The sequence below is a fragment of the Rhea americana genome, unplaced genomic scaffold, assembly GCF_003343005.1.
Source record: "Rhea americana isolate MKP2758 unplaced genomic scaffold, rheAme1 scaffold_23, whole genome shotgun sequence".
Classification (NCBI taxonomy): domain Eukaryota; kingdom Metazoa; phylum Chordata; class Aves; order Rheiformes; family Rheidae; genus Rhea; species Rhea americana.
In genome coordinates this window covers 6,303,317-6,324,160 of record NW_028186346.1, presented here as the reverse complement: position 1 = coordinate 6,324,160, position 20,844 = coordinate 6,303,317, and the positions used below count along the sequence as shown (strand labels likewise).

Below are 20,844 nucleotides of genomic sequence, written 5' to 3'. Positions count from 1 at the left end.
GAGCGGGGCCCGTAACCTCTTAATTTCAAAGGAACCATCGTTTCAGTGGTGCCGCGGTGGTTAATGCAAGAAAGGTGTCTTGCCATAAACTTTTCCGAGGTATTCGGYGAGGTTGGAAAGGGGTCGGCCCAAGCAGGAAGCCCTTGTCTGTGCTGTAAAGAAAATAGCGAGTAACAAAATGAAAGCATCAAAGAGCCAACAGGATGCGGTCCCCCGAGTCCTCTCTGGCATGCGWGTCCCTCTTGAAAGTTAGCATTGAGTGAAGGGTGACCTTAAAACTAGCTTCATTCAAACAGCCTGAGCTCAAGTTTAAAGTTCAAGGCATTTTGTTTTTTCACCTGTTTCCTACAGTTTTAAGAAACTTCTGAAGAATTAATGTGTAACTATATCTGGTCACTGAGCCAACACTGAGAATTTTTCTCAAGGGAAAATAATGTTACTGTATATATATATAGAGAGAGAAATGGATACTTTCTTAGTTGCAARAAAACGTTTCCACAAAGTAAAACCCCAGACCACTGTTACCACAATCATAAACATCTCTGGGGCCAGGATAATACACATACTATTTTGTATTTTAGTTTTAAAAGAAGCCAGTAGGATCCAATAATTGTCTGAATCATAGAGTTTGGGATTTTTTTCTCTTTTTTTTAAAGACTGTTTGTTATTGATACTGCTGCTGTTGGGGAAATGAGGCAATAGTCTTGCTTTAGGCACAACCTGATTGGGACAGTTCAGTTTAATCTGCAATTACATGTTGACTAAGACAACTTTTAGCAGTTGGCCTCCTGGCCGTCACTTTCTTGAAGTATTTGGATCCTTAGATACAGCAAGGAAAAAAAAACAAACAAATAAAGTGCTGAACAGAATCTCTGTGGTTAGCCAAGGACGGGCATGAAGGTGGCAGTTAAACCTTGCTGCTGCTCCTCCCGAGCACCAGCCTGGGGTGCTGCCTCGCACCCTTCACAACCAGCGCAGAGTTTAACCCAGCAGCATGGTCTCACTCMCTCATCCTAAAATAGTTGTTTTATTTTTTTCATCTTAAATCTTGCGTAACAAAAAGTGACTAGTACGAGCTGCCACYAGCAGGCTGGACAGGTCATCTTACATAGTTAAAAGAAATAATAGYTTGAAGAGATGAGATACCAATTTCGCTCGCAGTTCCCTATGTCATTAAATTTTAATGATCATAGTATGAATATTTCATGAAAGTACCTTTTGAATGGGTTTGTTTTGTCCTGGCAGCTAATACACAGTATAGAGTCTGGTGGACTGTTTTTTTTTTTTTTTTTTTTTTTTTTTTTTTTTNCTTCTGTAAGGTAGTTTAGTATAGGTATGGTGTCAACATAGATTAAGTGAGAGAAAGCAACTCTGGGGTGTCATTGTTGATTATTCAGCCAAGGGATGCCAGGCTGTCTGGAGCTGTTTGCAGTTGCACAGGGAAAGCCTTTGAAATGAAGACTTGAAAATTAAATTCTGCTCTTTACTGTTCTGCCACAAGGTGGCTGAAAATATTTTAAAAGCATGCAATATGTGAATGCTACAGATTATGCTAATATGTATAACAGTTTTCTAGAATGCAATATGCAACACACAGAAGACAACTGGCTTTATTACATACAGAATTGTATAAATTATGTTTATAGGCCCATACGTTCAGAAAATGTTTTTTATCATCAGATTTGTTTCAGTCACTTCTTAGCTGGATTTATAGTGTCTGTGGGCTTGTTTTTGTTTTTTAACAAAGCAAAAGTCGGTGTATTCAGTTTATCGTAAGAACGGTTGTAGAAGGAAGTTAGTGTAAAGTTATAATGAGAAGTTTGGCAGCCAGTCTTTTTTTTCTAAATCACAACTTTTACAGTACTGCAAATCAAAAAGACTTGCAAGACTGTTTATTCATACACAGTGGTTGATACATCAGATTCCTTCTCGGTTTCCATTGACACTGCTTGGTATATTCATTTACTTAAATGTTAAAACAAAAACACCTATCCAAAACTTGGTTAGCATTTTAGAAAAACCTTATACTGGATCTGCAGTTGTGTGATCTATTTATTTCTTTAAATCAGTCTTAATCAAATGTTTCCAGATAGCCAGATACTGTGTGATAAGAAATATGTACTTAATTTTTTGGCAATTTCAATRGTTTTAACACTTTTCTCTCAAAACTTTTCCAAAGCTTATCATCTTCAGATGTACAGTAGGGATAAATCTTTTTGTTCAATGGAAATGAAGCATATCTTTTCTTACAGATGCACCACTTGCTTTTGAGTTTTTTATGTGCATTTTAGGTTTCCCTTTTTATTTTTTAACTTATTAACTCTGACAAGTCACCTCTTGGTTGTGAACAATTTAATTCACAATTCATTTTTCTGATTCAAAGTGAACACGAGTGCCCTAATCCCCTAATGGGAATTAATTGCATGTTTCAGTGCTTAACTCTGATCCTTTCTCAATCCCCACTGGGACAAGTTTCTTCCTGAAGGATCTGTGTTTGTTATTCAAAACACAACCTGAAAGGTAATGATTTTTGCTTATAAAAGAGAGTCAGACCAACTGAATATTAATGTTCTTTTTATTGTGAGAGAATGAGCTGCATCCAAAAAAACTCATTTATGTCATGAAGAATAAATTATGCTGTAGTATATCTAATAAAATAGAGGGGAAAAAAAAGAGTGTGGTCCTTTTTTCTTAAGTGAAAGCAGTTTGCCAGTAAATAAAAAAGGCATACACCATTTTTTGCGTGGAAAACTGTATTCTGTTACAGAGAAAAATTGCTCATTTTACGAGGGGGAAAATTGCTCTACTACTGGCTGAAAGGCATGATTATTTTAAATGACACTCTTCTCGAGCAGTARCATACCCTTTTGGATAATCTAGCTGATCTAACAGTTTACTAAAATAAGAGCAATTAGCAGAGAACTTGTTAATTTTCTACTACTTCCAGCCTGGGTTTTTAAGGCTTTTTCAAACTATCTGAATGTATGTATGTCATTTGAGACCCCTCTCCCCAAAAGGAGCTGCACATGCTCCTCTGACACTCAGTGGCTGGCAATTAGCTGCCAAACTGCTGTGTGGGGTGAAACTGAGACGGTCCGTGCACAGCTTAGGGAKGGGTGGCAACCTTTGGAAAACCATCCAAAAGCACTAAACTGCTTTCCCTACACTGAAACAAGGTGGGGGGGGAGATGAGCAGGGGGTTGGTGTGAAAAGTGACCACGGGCCTAGGAAGGTTCTTCCCTCCCCATTCCCCATCTTTTAGAAGAGCAACCCTTTTCTGCTGTATGAACTGATCTTGGGTGTTTTGTGCTCGCAGTTAAAACACATATTTGCTCACGATTAAAACGCAGTTGTCCATGGTCTGGTCGTTTCCAAGAGGTGGCTCACGTGTGTCTGTAAAGCAGCTACGTTGGGCCCAAGTGGTTTAGCAGAAGGTGATGGTCAGGTGTTTTAACAGAGACCTGAAGAGCTGAGTTTTATCTGGCCTTGGCTGCCAGCACCCACCATTTTCAGTTTTGTTAACACTGAAATATGCCCCCCCCCCCGAGGTAAATGGAAATAATGTTTGGCCTGTTGGCTCAGACAAGAGGGGTGTGCGCGCTCCCAAAGACCATGTCATCCGGCCTTATATCGGCTCTGTAAATTAGGTTTGTCAGCTAACAGTTATTAACAGCACAGAAGAGAACTGGGGTTTTTTGTTTTTCTTTCCCCCTAGCACAAGTAGGACAAATGTGCCCTTGTGTTTGTGACAGCAGCTTTCAAACAGCACCAGCTCGGTTTGGATGCGAGTCCTTAGCCGGCCCCCACCTCTCCCCCTCCCCTGGTCCTTGCAAAGCTGATACTTGGCTTTACTTCTCTSTGTCCACAAGGCAGTACCGGGGACCTCCATGAGGAGGTTACAGAAAACCCTGCAGCCTCTTCCATCACCCAACTCAACCTCAGGCTAAACATCCTGACCTACCTCATTTTGCAGCACAGCATTGTTTTTTTAAAAAAAGTCTGGTGTAAAGCCTTTTCACTCCTCCGAATGACAGTTACTCTGTCTTGGTGATGGCCCAGTTTTTGTACATAGTGAGCTTGCTGCAGCCACAAGCATCAAGTTCCTTGGGTTGTTTTGTTTGTTTTTGCTTTTTTAAATTTTGTAAACAGTGTGAGCAAGCTGTCCTATTATATGAAAAATTATTCACGTTCAAATGCTGCCATCATGCATCATAACGTGACTAGAAGTTTGAATGCGTTAATCTGCTGTTAGATGGTTAATGCTACTGTGCTTTATTACACCATGAAACAACTAGAGGCTCAAACTTGCAAGCTGAAATAGAGCTCCTCCTGTTATTGATTAAAATGTGGTTTCTCAAACACTGAATATTGCTGCGGCAATAGGAGATCATGCATAGAAGAGGGAGGTAACTAGGGCCCTTCCTGGATTGTGTGGACAGCACCCATGAGGCTGCAACACTGGGCGCCCCGAGGCTGGTGCTTGACCAAATACATCAGGTCAGATTAAAAAAAAAAAAAAAAACCCACCCACCCCCTCCAAAGGCAGAAAATGTAAAATAACACTATGGCTCCACTCCTGCAAATTGCAATAACTAGACTCAGTAGGGCTAGTCAAACCATAAATGCAGTAGACCACAATAGTAAATTTTCTGCTTAACTAAACTGAACTATGTTTTATTTTTTCCCCCATAGAGGCTGTGATAATTGGAGCTTGTTTATGTCACTGGGACAGTGTCCTGGGTTGCTTCTGGTTTGTCACTAAGCATGATGCCACACTGAYGGCAGCAAGGCTCCTATAATCATGAGCAAGAGCAAATTGAGAAAAGCTCTAGTTTTAATCAAGCTYGGAGATGCACTGGCTAATGTTGTAGATGCTACAGAGGACCAATGGGATATAGGTTGATAACAACAAAGAGTTACAAGGGTGACTTTCCCCGAATGTCTCCTTACAGTTTTTTAATCAGTACTTTTAAAAGCTACTCAAATTTAGTGTGATTTTTAAACACGGTGTAGAATGCTGAGACTACCTTTGCATGTGCCCTTCCAGCTTTGCATGTACAGGATGGGTTTGCCAGCACGGCTGTCCGTAACGAACGCCTGCCTTTTTGCCTGTCTGTCCCCCTCCAGGTGCGATGGCTCGTATCTTCGTGTATGGGACGCTGAAGCGGGGCCAGCCCAACTACCCGCACATGCTCAACACTGCCAAGGGCATCGCAAAATTCCAAGGCTGGGGACGCACCGTGGAGAAGTACCCGCTGGTGATCGCCGGAAAATACAACATTCCTTATATGCTGAACATCCCGGGCACGGGCCACCACGTTGCTGGAGAGATTTATTCCGTCGACGAGCAGATGCTGCAATTCCTTGACGAGTTTGAAGGCTGCCCAGACATGTACCAGCGCACCACGATGAGCATCGAGGTGGTGGAGTGGGAAGGGAAAGGCAGCGCGCCCAGCGAGAGGCCGGCCGCGCGCAGCATCATGGAGTGCTTCGTGTACAGCACGACCACCTACCAGCCCGAGTGGGTCAATCTCCCGTACTATGACAATTACGATTCCTCGGGGAAACACGGCCTTTCTTACGTGCTACGGGAAAGCCGGGATTAGGCGTGGGCGATCACACGGCAGCAGGAAGATGGAGCGCTCAGCACGTGTCCATCGGAAGCCTCTCCGGGAAATCCGTAATGCCTTTGGGTTAAAACACAGGCTCTTTTGTAACCTTCCAAACACTAAAGTATCGAGTCTAACGTTCAGGTATCATAGGCCTAGCAACTGGAACTCACCCCAAACTTGTGAAMATCCTCCTAGCCCACTGACCTGGTGTGAGTAACTGGTTTTGCTTGATGAGTAGAATAACTGGATCTGTGCGCATCGGTTTTGGGTGTTTGTTAGTTGTTTTTTTTTTCTTTCTCCACCCCTCTCCCCTTTTGCCTCAGTAAATGACTGAGGTGAATGAAAGGCAGTTGAACTGGCTCATTTTTTGACCTGAATTGGTAAATTTTCGTGCGTGTTCTCCAAGGTGGGTGGAACAATAATACTATTGCACTAATAGCTAAAATTGATTAAAAATCACATCTGAAAACAAAGTAAAATAGACCTCACATTTAATATTGACTTGTTATAGTGCTTATTAGGTTACTGAATACAAACAGGGGCAAGCAAATGTCTYGAGGAGAAATGACTGCGTAGCTATTATGTGCTTCACAAAAAATCCGAAATTACTGTAGAAATAGTGGAGATAAAAGACTCTTCTTACTCTTTGTTGCAATGTTATTCTGAAGAAGAGATGACTTTTAGTTTTTTAAGATACTTTGAAGAAACATTCGTAATATATGAGAATTACATTTAAAATCATGTTTTTAATCTAGCATCGTAGCACTCTAGCTACCTTTATAGTTCATTGAGTAACTGTGGGACTTGGGGAGCAAAAAAAGTAGTAATAATTAAAAAAAAAAAAGGCAGAAACAAACCTTATTTTAGCTGCATACTGCACTWCACCAGATGCAGCTGTTTGAGCACTTACTTATTATTAAGGTGACTTTTAGCCAAGCACTTTAGTGCAGAACTTGCAACCATATGCAAACTAAATTTTCTATTGGAGAGGGAGGGGAGATTTTTGTATACTTAATATAGGTCCTCTGGATAATTTTTATAAAKATTATTGCAATATTTAAAGTAAATTTAAAAAAAACTACAGAAAGAAGACTCTTCCCTTGGACCCCCWGCACCCCTGCTTGTCTCTGCACTCTCTGAGAAAACTGTGGTTTTCTTCTGCTACCTTACTATGCCTTATATTTTCCATCAACTGTAATGTTTGGTATGTAGGTATTGTACAATATACAAAGCCACTGAGGAGGCAAGGACATGGAGTGAGATAAAGTACACTTAAAGGCACTAAGGCTACAGTTCAGAACAATGTTTTCCTCCTGCTTCCTCAGCAGTAGTAAGTAGCTAGGGGAGATCAGCGTGGTGATCAAGGGCAGGGTGGCAACGTCAACTTACTGGTAACAGGTACTACTGCCTCTCATGGAGGGGAAAAAGAGAAGGCTAATTTTCCTGCAATAAGCCAATTAATTAACTTAAAAGTAGGCTACTTCGCTCATCTCATCTTACTACTTTTTAAAGTAAATTTAGGACAATCTGCAGAGTCTGAAATGTGTTCCTTTAAAAAGTGGCAAGAGGGCATTAAGGAAAGTCACGGTAATGCCTGCAGGGTCTGTGCCTCAGTTTCTCTAACTGCAAAAACATTAATTTTCCTTGGCAGTCAGTACTGCCTAAATGCTCTCCCTTTCCTTCAGCAGATGAAGGGTCCTGGAGTCTCTGGCAGAATTTAATGATGTGGAATATGGTTACCTTCCAARTAGTATCTACCAGTTTTCTACCCATTAGGTCAAAGGGAATGTTAAGATTCTGGATGAAGAAACTGGACACTGGCAAACGATGACTGTCTGTGGGATGATTCTGGGCACATTTAGATTTTTCCATAATGCTGGTTCAAAGGGACCAACGTCGCTAGCCAGCCTGGTGCTGTAGTACCCTGCCCAGGGGTATAACATAGACATGATGGGTCTTTCATCATTGTAGGAAACAGAACTTAAGAACTAAAAATACAAACATACACATTTGTATACACACACAGTTTTACAGCCTAGGAATGGATCAACAACTCTTCTTTTATGCAGGTATGTGCCAGTTTTTAACAATCCTCATGTCAATAGCCCTCCCCGTCCCCAAAGGAATCACCAGCCCTCTCACCTCTGTTCATGTCCCTTAAATCTTCCTCCTCACCAGCTCTGATTTTCCATATTGTATATGCGGCTCGAGATAACCACACATTATGACTAGTCCTAGTTCTTCAGAGAGGCTGAATGTACTTCAGTGAGACACAGTGAGCACAACAAAAGATCAGAAGCTCTGGTGTTGCTTCCCTGTAAGCATTTAGGAAGCTGGGCCTGACGGAAAGGAAGTGCTGCTAGCAAGATTTTGGGGTGRCTAAGGGCAGTCAAGGGCTGCGCCAGCTACTTAAGGAAGAGCTCGCACCYGGTAATCAACAGAAAGAAAATTACTAAGCAGTAATTTAAATCCAGCCATAGAAAAGTTTTAAAACATTGCAAGAAATCTGACCAGCATCCAAGCCATTGGCAGCAACTGTTCGTGCTTACACACAGCAAAGGAAAACTGCTCAGTTAATTCACTGGTTAATTTTTCACTTTTGCTCTCCATTCTGTACAACTTGGCTGGTGTCTCAAACTAATGATATTACCACGGATGAAGATCAATCATATCTGGGGCTTGGTTGTGATTTCTTTTTAAATAAGAGGCTTTTCCTATTTTAAAGCAGAAATAGTGTTTTTATTGATTTATTTGATCTGAAAAAAATCACAGGAGAATTACAAAGGTTATGTACAAGTATTTCTAAAGTAAAAATCTGGGATCTGTTGCCAAGGTTTAACATCTGTGTTTGCTGTCTTAACCACTGACACAATAAATATGACCGTATAAAATCTTGTGCATAGGACTGTCCATCTTCTGTGTTGTATTGCCTTAATTTTACACTATGGATGGAAATAAAGGTTTAGCTCATTCAGCAGTGTGAAGGCAACACTTCATTCCAGTTCCACCAGCAGATCTCCTTCTCCAACAGTATCACCAGCTTTGCAGTGCACAGCTTTTACCTATGGCACAGAAACAGAAATARTTTCAAACAGTCTTCAATAGCATAAATACACGTTTTGGCTGACATTGCGCATCTACAGTATCATGTCTGCATGTACAAGGCACACATGGGATAAATGACCACTGTACAACACCGGAGCGGGCCTGCGTGGTCGCAGCCTGCCCCCTGCTCAGGGCAGCCGCGTTCGGGGCATCCCCGACGAGGGAGATGCCACAGCCAGCTCCAGGGTGGAGCAAATCATGCCCAGCTCCGTCAATGTATCCAGGCCACTTGCTGTTTTCTCCCACGATTTCGGTGCTTGGAGGTCAGAATGTCAGATTTGAGATGGTGCTTTTAAAGGTTAAATAGCACCTTTCTTCCTCCTATTTGCCCTGTTGCTCACTTGCTACTAAAATCTTAAATCTTTTAGTGGGCCGTATGAGTACTGAACATTCGCACATGCACTTTTCAAAGAAATGGCCAATGAAAAACCCCAGTATTTCTTGCATTTTAAATATATTTTACATATAAATTATATTGTACATTTTAAATATAGCTGAATTTTGGCATTGCAGCAGGGAAACTGGGTTTCCCTTAATCCCCAGACAGCTGAAATTGATGGATCCAAATTCAGATTTGAATTAATGTCACTGACAACACAGAGGTAAGGTGACATTTTCTGCACAGAGCAGCCATAATGCCTTAACACTCTCACTGAGTGAAGAAGAATAATCTGGAATATCATAGGCCATAGTTCTTGCTAACAAATACTTAGCAAAATAAAACACTGATGAGATTGGCAAAGGGCTATAATCGTCAAATAAACACAACTGAATGAATTTTATGCTCACATGAAGCCTCCTGAATTTTAAAAATACATATACTTGCTCCACATTTCCTCTATAAAAGGCTGTAATATGTGAAGTCCTCCTTAGCACATGAAGCTCCAGAAAATAACAGCTGAAGCTCTGTCTTAGTTTGCTTGCAGTGCAACCCCAACGCTCATATAAACATACTCAAATAGTTAAAACCATGTTCAGCAGTTACCTCAGTTTAGTCACCCAAATGTCAGCTTAGGCTCCACAGGCAGCCAACCCTAAATATCAGGCTACTGTGGCTACACTGTTGCCCTTCTCTGCGCTAGATGGGCTAAAGCCACGGGAGCTGTAAGTGTAACTCGGGCTCTGTGGCACAGACATATACATAGCATCATCCAGAAAATGAAGCTGAATACTCTACACAGGGAAAAACACAGGTTAAAAGAACAAAAAAAAAAAAAAAAAAAAAAAAAAAAAAAAAAAAAAAAACTAACTCCTAACTCTCAAGCTTTTGAGATGAAAGCAGTGTGAAAAACACTCCTTTCTTTTCTTTTTATACAAAGCCAAGGTTCAGCAAACATTGTACCTCACTAGTGTTTTAAACTCCCTAGTGATTTTTGAAATGTGCTGGCAGCCAGTGTGGCCAGCTCCTCTTTCTGACCCACGTCCAGCTGTCCCCTAAGAGCAAGGAGGCAGTCAAGTTGCTCTCCATCTTTCACTCATTTTTAAACCATCTGCAACTGGAGTAAATTCAAAGCAGATAAAACCAAGGCACTTCTCTCACAATTACAAGTAGGAATATGGGGTTTGATGCAGAAAAGGAATTCAGAGGGGGAATGAAAATGGAACGTCTTCCAGATGAAGACAAATGACCTGAGCTACAAAACGCAGCTTCAAAGCATAAAACCATGGACCAGCAGCCAGTGCCAAACATCCCACCCCTGCAGAGGAGTCAGGTTGTATTAGCACGGGGAGCCATAACTCTGTAGTGCAGAATGGGATGACTTCTGTTTATCATTGGCTTCATTTCTACCCACCCCAAAACTATTTTGCTTTTTAAAATTCTTAAAATTCTCAAGAGTCACATCCACTTACTATCACACTGGAAATATTGTAAGGCACTCACCAGGCCCTCTGGCAGGCCTACGCACCATTAATAGAAGCACCATCTAAGGCAAATGTGTTTTTTATGTGGCATCTCTATGGAAGGAGTAGGAGATATTTATTATTTGGAAAGGGCAAACAGGATTCAAAGGAACAGGCTCATGGGTTATGGGTTACAGCATACTCTGGTGGGAAAGGGAAGGTTAAGGTAAAAGAAAAGGGGGGAGGGGGTCACTGGCATTTTAATTACAAATACTGACTAGTTAAAAACAGCGAATGCATAGAGTAGCAATAAGGAGGTTAAAAAGAAACAAGCAAAGATGAAAATAAATAAATGCTAGCAAATATTAATCAAGTGAGAAAATAAATCATAAACGAATAAATGCATGGAGGAAAATAATGAAGTGTCAATGTCACAGCAACAGGGGAAGGTATGTTCTTTCTCTCTCTGAGATTGTTTTTCCTCAAGACCCAATTTTGCACTAGATGCACTGGAAGAGGCAAGCCCTGAGTCCTAGCCTCAATGACGACTTCAATACTGTGCCAAATAATCCTTTCTTGTAAACACACAAACAGTCCTTGGCATAGAGACCAATCTTCAGATCTCAGCAAATCTTGCCAAGGACTAACCTAGACTCTGACCTATCGAGTCCGGCTCCTTGATGCCTCCCTCCGGGCTAAWGAATCCCACACTGTTTTTTAGCAAAATGGTGCTCCAGTGAGAGCAGAGGGTTCAGTCCCCTGCCAGAAAAGGGTTAGGATACACTAGGAAAAGCAAGAGAGAGGAGAATATATAATCCGTATCTTTGGCAAGGACCCCAACTGATGACCCCTCAAGAGAGACTCTCCACTCTTCCTTTGAAAAGGAGGAGCCAGGCGCCTAATTGAGGTGATGGTTCGGGGCTGCGAATTATTATCTGGCCCTGACTTGGGGCCTGACAGTCCCCAAAACAGATGGGATTTAAGCCATGCCCGTGTCATAAGCATATCCAGTTCCCTGCTCAGTGCTGGCTGTGGTGCATCCTGCACCACAGGAGGACAGCACCCAGCCCAGGGGCTGCAACGCTGACCCTCGCAGCAAGCAAGGGTCACGGTGCACACTCTCACAAAGCTTAATGCATTTGCAGATCTGGGCTTCTCCGTATTAACAGTAACAATAATCAAAAAATTGCTCTTCTCATCTTCCTGCAGAAAGATTTTCTATGCCTTGCTCTGAGTGTTTTTATAATGGCAAATTATCCACCAGTAATGAATTAACTGGCATACAGATCTCTCTTCTTCAGTTGCTTTCTGCAAATATGGAATTTGGAGAAATGGGTTGCAATATCTTCAGGCTTTCAAATCAACTTGGCATTGTAGCATCACAGAAAACAAATCACTTCAGACAAAAAGAGTTACATAAATTTCTGCAGCCAGTAAAACTATTTCCCGCTGTGCTATCTAAGGCTCGGAACTATTTAACAACGTTCACAGCAGACGTTAAAAATTAAAGGCACCTCACTTTGGAAGATTTATAAAAATCACACTTAATTCCTTAACAACCAGAATCTTCCTTTTTTCTTTTTTAAATTCCATCCTATTTGACAAGTTGCACATGGTTTTAAGTGACCGAAGGTAGCTTACCTTGCCTGTTTTAGCAGCAGTCATACTGTTCTGCATTTTCATTGCTTCAATTACACAAATCTCTTGACCTTCTGAAACCTGATAAAATTAGAGCAGTACAAAATGAGGACAGAGGATTTAAAATGTGTTAGGTGTATATGACTTTTTTTTTTCTGTAGGATAAAGGGATTATTTCATTAAATGCTAAAAAAAGACTTCTATGGCACAAGTAAAGTCAGTCAGCTACAGACAATCGCCGCACAAATCACAGCATCAGAGTTGCCTTTGACAAATAGAAGGTAAAATAGGGAAAAGGAATCACCTACTCAGAAATATCACCCCAGCCACACCTGAGAAGTTCCTCTCCCCTCCTATGCCACCTGCTCAGCTCCAGCTTCACAGTTCACATTTCACATCCATCACAGTTGACATCAAAATTTAATTTGTGCTGTTCTGGCTGCRGAGCCTTTGCTTTGCTTCCCTGGCACAGACCCTGCAGATACTAGGACTGATGCAGAAGCCAAACGTTTCTTGGCATGGGGAGCACGGCTAGAGGCTCCGGCGATGCCCCACAGACCGGCGCGGAGCAGCAAGTCGCACCTTTGCACACGGCAGTAGCTGGACGGCGGCTGACGCTTTCAGACTGCCTGGGCGGCAAACGCCCGCGAGGAAACCCCAGGCTTTATCCACACGGAGCCAAAATGATAATTTTCACCACAACTGAGGGCTCTTACAGCGCAACGCTCACGGTTCATCTTTCTACCTGTTTGCACTCTGCTAACCCGCTGTGCTGCTCCGCTGGGCTCACTGCAGCGCTCCCCAGCGCCTTCGAGCGCACTGCGCRCAGCACACAGCTGCTCGAGGCTTTGCGATGTGTCCGAGGGGTTTGCCTACGTATGAGGGGCAAAAAAGCATTCGATTCCGAATTCACCCCAAATAATACATATATTATTCAGAATCGAGTAGTTTTTTGTGGAGGACAAGAGCAGACTAGTTTGGAGAAATATACTGGGCAGAGATCAAATGCACGTTGTACAAAGTATATCCTGAAAACTTAAATAAAGCTTTTTTTCCTACAGTCAGTACTAGAGGTAAGCACTTCCTAGCACCAGCACGCATTAACATTGGCTATGTTAAGTGCATGTTTTACGCAACGACTGAAAAGCATTGATGCCTGCCTGGATTCTGAGCAAGAGAGAAAAAACATTATTAAAAGATGCTTGGGCACTGCCAACAGCAATGCGACAGGCTCCTTGGAGCACACAAGAGCCAGCGCTTGCTACGGGAACACGGTGCGACAACCGGGTACAGAAGAATAACCAACACCCAACATTTCAACTGCAGAAATTCCACCTCGAGCTGCAGGTGACCACTTAAGTCATTAGCAGCATCAAATTTGGTGAACAGTGACAGACCGGCTCTTTGTGCCCACTTATTTCCTTTCTGTCCCACCTCCACCTGCCTTTTGTCCCTGCCCTCCCACACCTGCTGCTCCACCTGAAGCCTTTTTCCAGCAGCTCTTGCTTTTCTTCCTGTTTTTCCTCTTCTTCTTCCCCTCCCAGYGCTCAGCTTTCGTTCCACCTGCTCTGAGCTTTCCAGACACTTCTGAGATCAAGAGGGCGCTATGAATATCTACTTCCGTTAACAAAAAGAAAAGGCAAGCATGTTTTTTTTTTGTTTGTATGGGACATTTCAGAAATAAATTGCTACGGTTAAACTCAGTGATCAGCATGACAAGAGCTGATTACCTCTACAGGTTGCTTAAAACTGAGACACTGCGGAGTGCGGACCTGAATTTAGTGGCCTAATTTCAAGAGCACAATAAACTCTTCTCTTGAGCCCCAGCATGATTCAGTTTGCCAAAATCTAGAATGGCTTATTTAGGTGGATGGTACACAAAGTCATCAGTTAACAGTGACCTAAAAGGAGTTTTGGAAATGTTTCTACTGGGTAAGCGCTAAGCAAAACCATCTCTGTACATCTCAAGTACGGCAGTAAAATGTCACTCTGTACTAGTAGCTCTGTCATGGAAACATCCACAAATTTGAATTTCTCTGTTTCCCACCTTTCTCAGAAGAATATTTTTGCATATCACGTAATACCTGCAGGGTTGATGAGGAAGGAATTGGTGTCTAGGAAGGAAAAAAATTCACCCAACCGACAAAATATATCGACAAAGTAACCAGCGAACACCTTGCAGTCTTACTAATTTAGAGGGAAGGGGGCACCTTCAGGAGGTACCCCGGGTAAAGTGCTGGGTCAGCACTTCTGGTGAAAATCATTTAGTGTCACTTAAGCCCAGAATTTTAATTACTGTTCTTACGCAAAACCTTTATAGCTCCACTTACTGTGTTGCAAAGCAACAAATCCTAAAATTGGGCACTTGTATCTCTCTTTTCTCTTTTTCAGTCTTTTGGGCATTGTCCAATTTCTTTCATTACATAATTGCACATATCCTTTTGCTTGTTATTTAGCCTGCAAATGAAAACGGTAGCACAATTTTTTGCTTTCTAACTCATTTAAGGATTTATGCAGACTATTTTATAAAGCTGTATTTTCTTCATATGATTTATGTCTTCCAGTGGATGGTAAAACACGGCAGATCATCATCTTTGCACTTCAGTTTAAGGAGAGGTCTCGGTGATGACCCAAATCTGTCAAAACGGGCAAATAAAAACAAACAGAAAATCTGATCGATTGGAGCCCAGCAAAATAAATGTGTCCTTTTTGTTAAAAGAAACAAAACTYGGGCGATCCCTCTCGCAGACTTACGCTGCCGACAAACCCACCTTCGCGTTGCTTGGAACATGGAAATAAATGAGCGGCCTACTSTCAGACCTGCACTCCGTATTTTAATACCTTTATTTCTGCAAGGTTCGGCTCAAAGGATCTGTTTGGTTTTGCTCTCTACAGAGTGAAAAAAGAAAAAAAGGGGGAAAAAAAGCAAAGAAACTCGTTGAAGAGGTGGGGCGGGGGGTACCTACCACCTTGAGACGTGAATTTAGGAATGGTCAAAAGCACTCTCCGAGGGGCCTGGGAACCGCGTGGCGTTTCTTACCTCCTCGCGACCGAAGGCTCTGCCCGGGACGGGGCGGCCCCGCGCGCCCCGGAGGAGCCCGCCGCCCGCTTGCTCGGGGCGCTCTGGCATTCGGAGGGGGGCCGGCGCATCTCACGGCGTCGCGCCCCTGCGAGGGGCTGCAGCCGTCTCCAGCTGATGATTAATTGTGAGTGATGGGAAATAAAATCCAGCAAAGCCAGCTGCTTGCCATGGTCGGCAAAATTACTATAATGGATATAGGCTGCCAATTTTCCAGTTTTACTGGCAAGTCTTCCAAGTGTAATTAAGGGAAGTTATAAATGATATGGAAATCTATCAAGTCCCATTTATTTTCAGAGGACTCTTTCCCCTGAGACTTTTATCTTCAAGCTTATAGGCTGCTTTGTTGTGCTAATGATTTAAACCACTTCTTATTTCTGATTAAAAMCCCCAATATCCTTCGTAAGAAGTTAGATCCACTTTATTCACAAAGATTTAAAGAAACAGAAGCCGTTTAAAGTTGTGCSTGTTCGCCAGCCTGCGCTCCGGCCTCCCCTGCGGAGGCGTGAGAGAGCGGCCTCCACCGCGGCCACCAGCCGCCCTCCGGGTTTCTGTTTGTCAGCAAATCTGAGGGTTTCAGGAAGATCCGCTGGGGGCAGGGAGCCAGGCGGGAAATTTCAGAAAGACTGAAAAATAAAATACAAAGCCCACCGACGACAGCAAAAAGCCCAGCGGCGCCCCAAAACTCCCAGGCCTCCAAAAGCTAAAGGKTGAAGACGCTGCCTGAGACGCCAGACGTTTAGCAGAGGGCGGCGTCGCTCGCTAATGTCGTTCGATTTGGAATAAAAGCATGAAAATGATGTGCAAAGGCCGAAAATTGGAGACGTAAAGGATGACTGCACCGTATTCCATTTCTCAATTTCATCCTTCAGAGCCACAAAATGGGGGTGATACAGTTACTGGATGAGATTTACAGTAACAGCTGTGGTCTTCCCACACAAGGGAGGACCTTCTAATGGGCTCAGGCCTGTTTTGAACAGACGGGGAGTAGCAAAACAAGGGTCCCTATTAAGGGTGTGCGGCAATATTCCCGACACCGGGAAGGAGGGAGGAGCAGCCRGATTGCTTCAAGAGACCTAAATCTCCTTTCTCTGCTTCAAAAAACGGAGCTGGTTCAGAAAGCGCTAACTGCCGAATATAGGAGAGGCACGGAAACGTAAGGGCTCGGGTTTTTAATTCATCTCCWCGCTGCAAACGGTAAAGAAGGCGCAGGAACCAGTGCCAGGGGCATATGGCTTTCTCCTGTGCTGAACATTCGYACAAAAGACAGGTTCATCAGTCATTGGAGTATCCGGATAAAAAATCAGCTCCTGATGGATGGCGTTTAGAGCTTACCTGCTGCTAGTACGTTACCAGCGAAACACAGGTTTTGAAAGCCACGTGACATTAGAAACTGCAGACCATGAAATACCGCACGTGCGCGCGCYCCGAACGTACGCCAGGTTACACAAAATAAGAAATAAGCTATTTAAGCCCTCTGCCTAAAATTGGGCCCGCTGCAAGGAACCCTGGGTCAGCCCTACACAGGCCAATTAATGCACAGCATCTGCTGTATAGAAGCCGTGCGTGAAGCACTTCCGAACGATTTCAGCAATTAAAAGAAAACTGTTTCCTGCCTGTTCTGACAGCAACTGTTTCAATGCAAGAGTGAGCACCAAATCATTGTGTGCAGCTGAAAAAAAAAAGTCTCCCTTTTTAAAAAAAAAAAAAATCTCGTGAAAAGGGGGTGGGTGGGATGAACATTTCTTACGGAATCGGATCGTTCTTTTGTTGTCCGACATTCTGTGTTTTTCTGCCAAATTAGACAGAAGGCTCCGAGGGTTTACGGGGCCCTCTACAGTATCACCTTCTGCTGCACTGTGGCTCCCTAAAAAGATGGGTCGATATCAGCCCTGCTGATTTGCCTACAAAAGTGAAAATCCTTCAATTACATTTTTAAGACCTTTATGTTTAGAACACAGGTGCTCCGACGCATAACGTTTTCCAGGCTCTCGGATCTGAGGATCTGAAGGGAAAAAAAAAAAAAAAAAAAAAAAAAAACAATAAAACAATTACAGTCCTAAGCATAAAAGCCCTTAGATTTAGTTAAAAGTGAAGTGAGAATTGCATTTTACTGCRGTCTCCTTTCTGAGCTTTGGGGAGACACCAGTAAATAGCCCTCGTTATTCCCGTTACACTAACACTCGTGTCCCCATCGATTCTTATAAACTGAGAAGGGACAGCACAAGATCATCCTGTATGAAATCCAGTTAACCTGTCTTGAAGTTTCACAAGTATTCTCTTGCAGCTTTCTGCAAAATAATTACAAACATTCATCTTATTTATGCTATGTAAAACCACTGAAGAGTGAATTAGCTATGTATTTACTACCTAAAGCCCTTATGAAAATACTGCTCACACTTTTTTTTTTTTTTTTAACTTAGTCCATACGGATATCCTTCCCTTCCTAGATTTTTTTTTTCTATGACTTGTTGGCATTTTGGCAGTAAATATCTAACAAGAAAACAAATCAGGAGAAATTGGATAAGCAGCAATTGAAATTTCTTGACATTGTCCATACTGTGCAAAATAATTAGTGCAGGTTTTCCCTTCCTTCCAAATCCAACCTGAAACAGGAGCTATAGTGTTGCAAATACAATTAGCAGCAATTAACAGTATTTGACAAATCATTATTAAACTTTTTTTTTTTGCCACAGCCCTTTAAAGAATGAATTTGAAGTCATCACAGCCCAAATTTTGTGACCATTGACCTCCAAAGGTCAGTGATGTCCCCCTGACCGCAGTAAGCACTGGTCATTGCACTCCCACTTACCCAAAACACGCATCTCAGACTGCTTCTGAGATCCCAAAGCCTCTAAGGGAAATAATAGGCAGGCAGAGCACTTTGTGGGTGATTCTTGTGCGAATCAGCCCAAGACAAAGCTGTTTCCATTTCAGAAATCTTTCAGTCAACTTTTTCAGAAACAGGTAAAAAGTCGCATATCATTCAAAAAGGCAAAACATACCAATCAAAAAAAATCTGCTGGTCCTTTTCAGAGGACATTAGCACATTTCCCCTAAGGAGAAATTCTAATAATATTGACAGTTCATATCTCTTCACAGGAATAGGATTTCATTGTTAATTATGCTCTGCTCAAACACAAATCTTAGACTATATAATTGCATAAAGATACAGAAGAAAAATATATTCTAGTCAAATGTAAAAACTACATAAATACATTTTAAGCAATTATATTTAAGATTTTCTTAATCTAAACACAACGAATACTATTTGAAGCTTCATGCAATAAGAATGGTGAAATATTTGAATACTTTTACTCTTGAAATTTCATAGCTTTCTCGTAAAACTATGAAAATGGTTTCCTCTCCTGTTTAGTAATAGGGTTTTTTCCACAAAAAAATACAAAAAGAAAAAAAATATAAAATCATAAAAATTACATGAGGTGCCTGACCACATTTGGTCAAGTTTGCCAACTCTATTTACAGAAAAATGCAGGTCGTATTTGCACTGGGATCACAAAAGAGGAGGGAGGAAAAGAGGTAGAGACAACAGAAAAATACAACAACAAAAGAAAAGAAATGTTTACACACAAGAGAAAATCTTCATTAAAATTAACCATATCTTATTAAATCTAGTAATTAACACCACGTTTGTCTATATACACAATGTAAGAGTATAACTTAAGCAAGTCAGTTTCTATTGGTTTTTCCTCCTGGTTATTTCTATGTTATTATTTCCCACTGATATAATTATAGGTATAAAGAAAGAGGAATTTTATTTAGATTTTAAGATCTGAAGGGCAAATATGATTTAAGACAACAAGCAACCGGCTGACAGCAACAGGTAACTTTACAACTCCAGTGAGAACCAGAATTTGGGAAGCTGTCTTGTTTTGTTTCTCCTTGGTGAGCATTTCAACAGCAGAGGTCAAGCGAGACACACTTTTCCCTACAGCAAGAACCTTCCTAGGCTTAGGAAACGGAGAATCGTAGAGCAGGGTTGTTTTTGTTTTTGTTTTTTACTATTTTTCTAAAGAACAACAAGAAAAACTTTGAAATAATGTGCATATAACCTAATTGCAAAAGGAGTTAAAAACATCTTCCTCRGTTAGTTTAGTCCAGTGGGTTTTAAAATGTTTGTGGAATTGCTAACAGGGATGCATTCAGTAAGTTACATATAGCTCCTCAAGCAGTCTTCAAGATATCTTAACTTTGAAATTAGTGAGGCAATTAGCATATAAATTTAATAACACTGACATCTTGGTAGAAAAACTYATCCCATGCAATGTCAATAGAAATGGCTATACTAGCATCAATTTGAAATTATAAGGAATTTTGATAAAAGAGGACTCTATTTAGAAAGTGGTTTGAATGGTGATAACATCCACAACCCTGGATAATCTTGCATCACTTTGAGGGAGAGAGGAAATTTAGAGACTGAGATCAAAATAATTAACTGCCACCTTTTGGCTGCAGTGCTACAAAGGTCAGTAACRACTGGGCATTTACCTACGGCTGCTTTCCTTTTACATGTATATTTGGAGGAGATAAAAAAAATCATTAAACTGATCTAGGGTACAGGCACTGGCTTATTGACCAATGCCTGGCTTAGTAATGCCACCTGTTCTGCCTAACATAATTAAAAATGAGAAACACAACCCACAAAAACATACACCTACAAGAAAGAATATTTGCATTTCAGACCGATACAAAACTGAAAGAGCAAGAATTGTAAATATAGACAAAAATAGAGCAAAAACAATGAACAATAGGGCACTCAGGACAGTTCAGGTCTCTTTTTGTTGCTCTATRCAACACCTAGCAACTTCCGAAGCTGTCGTGGGAGCACTTTGGATGGCTGTCTTTCAGTGGGGCATGACAGCTTTGCTCTACCTGTGATCCCACAACTGCAGCGCATGGACCTTACATGCACAAAAATCAAGCCAAGAGGTTCAAGAAGAAGAAACCTTTGCAAGGAGCTGCCTGTTGTCTGTCCTCTGCGTAGAGCAGAGAATTTGTGCAGCCCGAATCGCTCTCCTGGCRTTACATTTCCGGTAGCTGCGGCGAGCCGAGACGGCGCGCGGTGCCATCCCCACGCTTGGGCAGCAAAACGCTCCGGAGACAGCGTGCGACGGAGGCTGCCTCGCGCTGACAYTGCTGTCAGCAGAAAGGCACCGGGTCCCTTGTCTGGACTTTTGAAGCCCRGTGGCTTCTCTTGCCCTTAGCACCACGGGGAACCAAACTGTGACTCTCCCCAACCAGACCTGCCTCATGATGCACACTTGTCACTAGCAATCTGCTTAAAAAATGAACATGCAGACAACCTCCTCCCCCCAGAATGGATGGGTGTTTCCTATATAACTGTGTTATCGTAAAGGACGTAAGATAAATTTCAACCCTCTCTCCCTAAAGAACAGGAACCTGCTTGCCGTGCAGCCAGATTTCACATCATTTGGCGGTTATCTTGCTTTAAGCTTCTGCATGTTTCCAGGAATAACTGYGCAGCAATTAATTACGTTCTTCTGATTCGGTGAGGGAAAATAAAGAAAGTAGAAAGTGGCTAAAAAG

General features: G+C 42.0%; 2 protein-coding genes across 3 annotated transcripts in view; one reads left to right on the top strand and one right to left on the bottom strand.

Annotated features, from left to right (window-relative positions):
* GGACT (gamma-glutamylamine cyclotransferase) overlaps nucleotides 1-6,091 on the top strand; it is a 33,391-nt gene extending 27,300 nt beyond the window's left edge. For both annotated transcript variants that reach the window (XM_085305995.1, XM_085305996.1), the window contains exon 2: nucleotides 5,128-6,091. In XM_085305995.1, coding sequence (XP_085162121.1) covers nucleotides 5,133-5,606 — 474 coding nt within the window. In that variant the 5' untranslated portion in view covers nucleotides 5,128-5,132 and the 3' untranslated portion in view covers nucleotides 5,607-6,091. The remainder of the gene's footprint in view (nucleotides 1-5,127) is intronic.
* A 2,230-nt stretch (nucleotides 6,092-8,321) lies between these two features.
* Nucleotides 8,322-20,844, bottom strand: part of PCCA (propionyl-CoA carboxylase subunit alpha) — a 287,460-nt gene continuing 274,937 nt past the window's right edge. The window contains exons 22-23 of the mRNA XM_085305994.1: nucleotides 12,201-12,278; nucleotides 8,322-8,674 (exon numbers count right to left, since the gene is read on the bottom strand). Coding sequence (XP_085162120.1) covers nucleotides 8,606-8,674; nucleotides 12,201-12,278 — 147 coding nt within the window. The 3' untranslated portion in view covers nucleotides 8,322-8,605. The remainder of the gene's footprint in view (nucleotides 8,675-12,200; nucleotides 12,279-20,844) is intronic.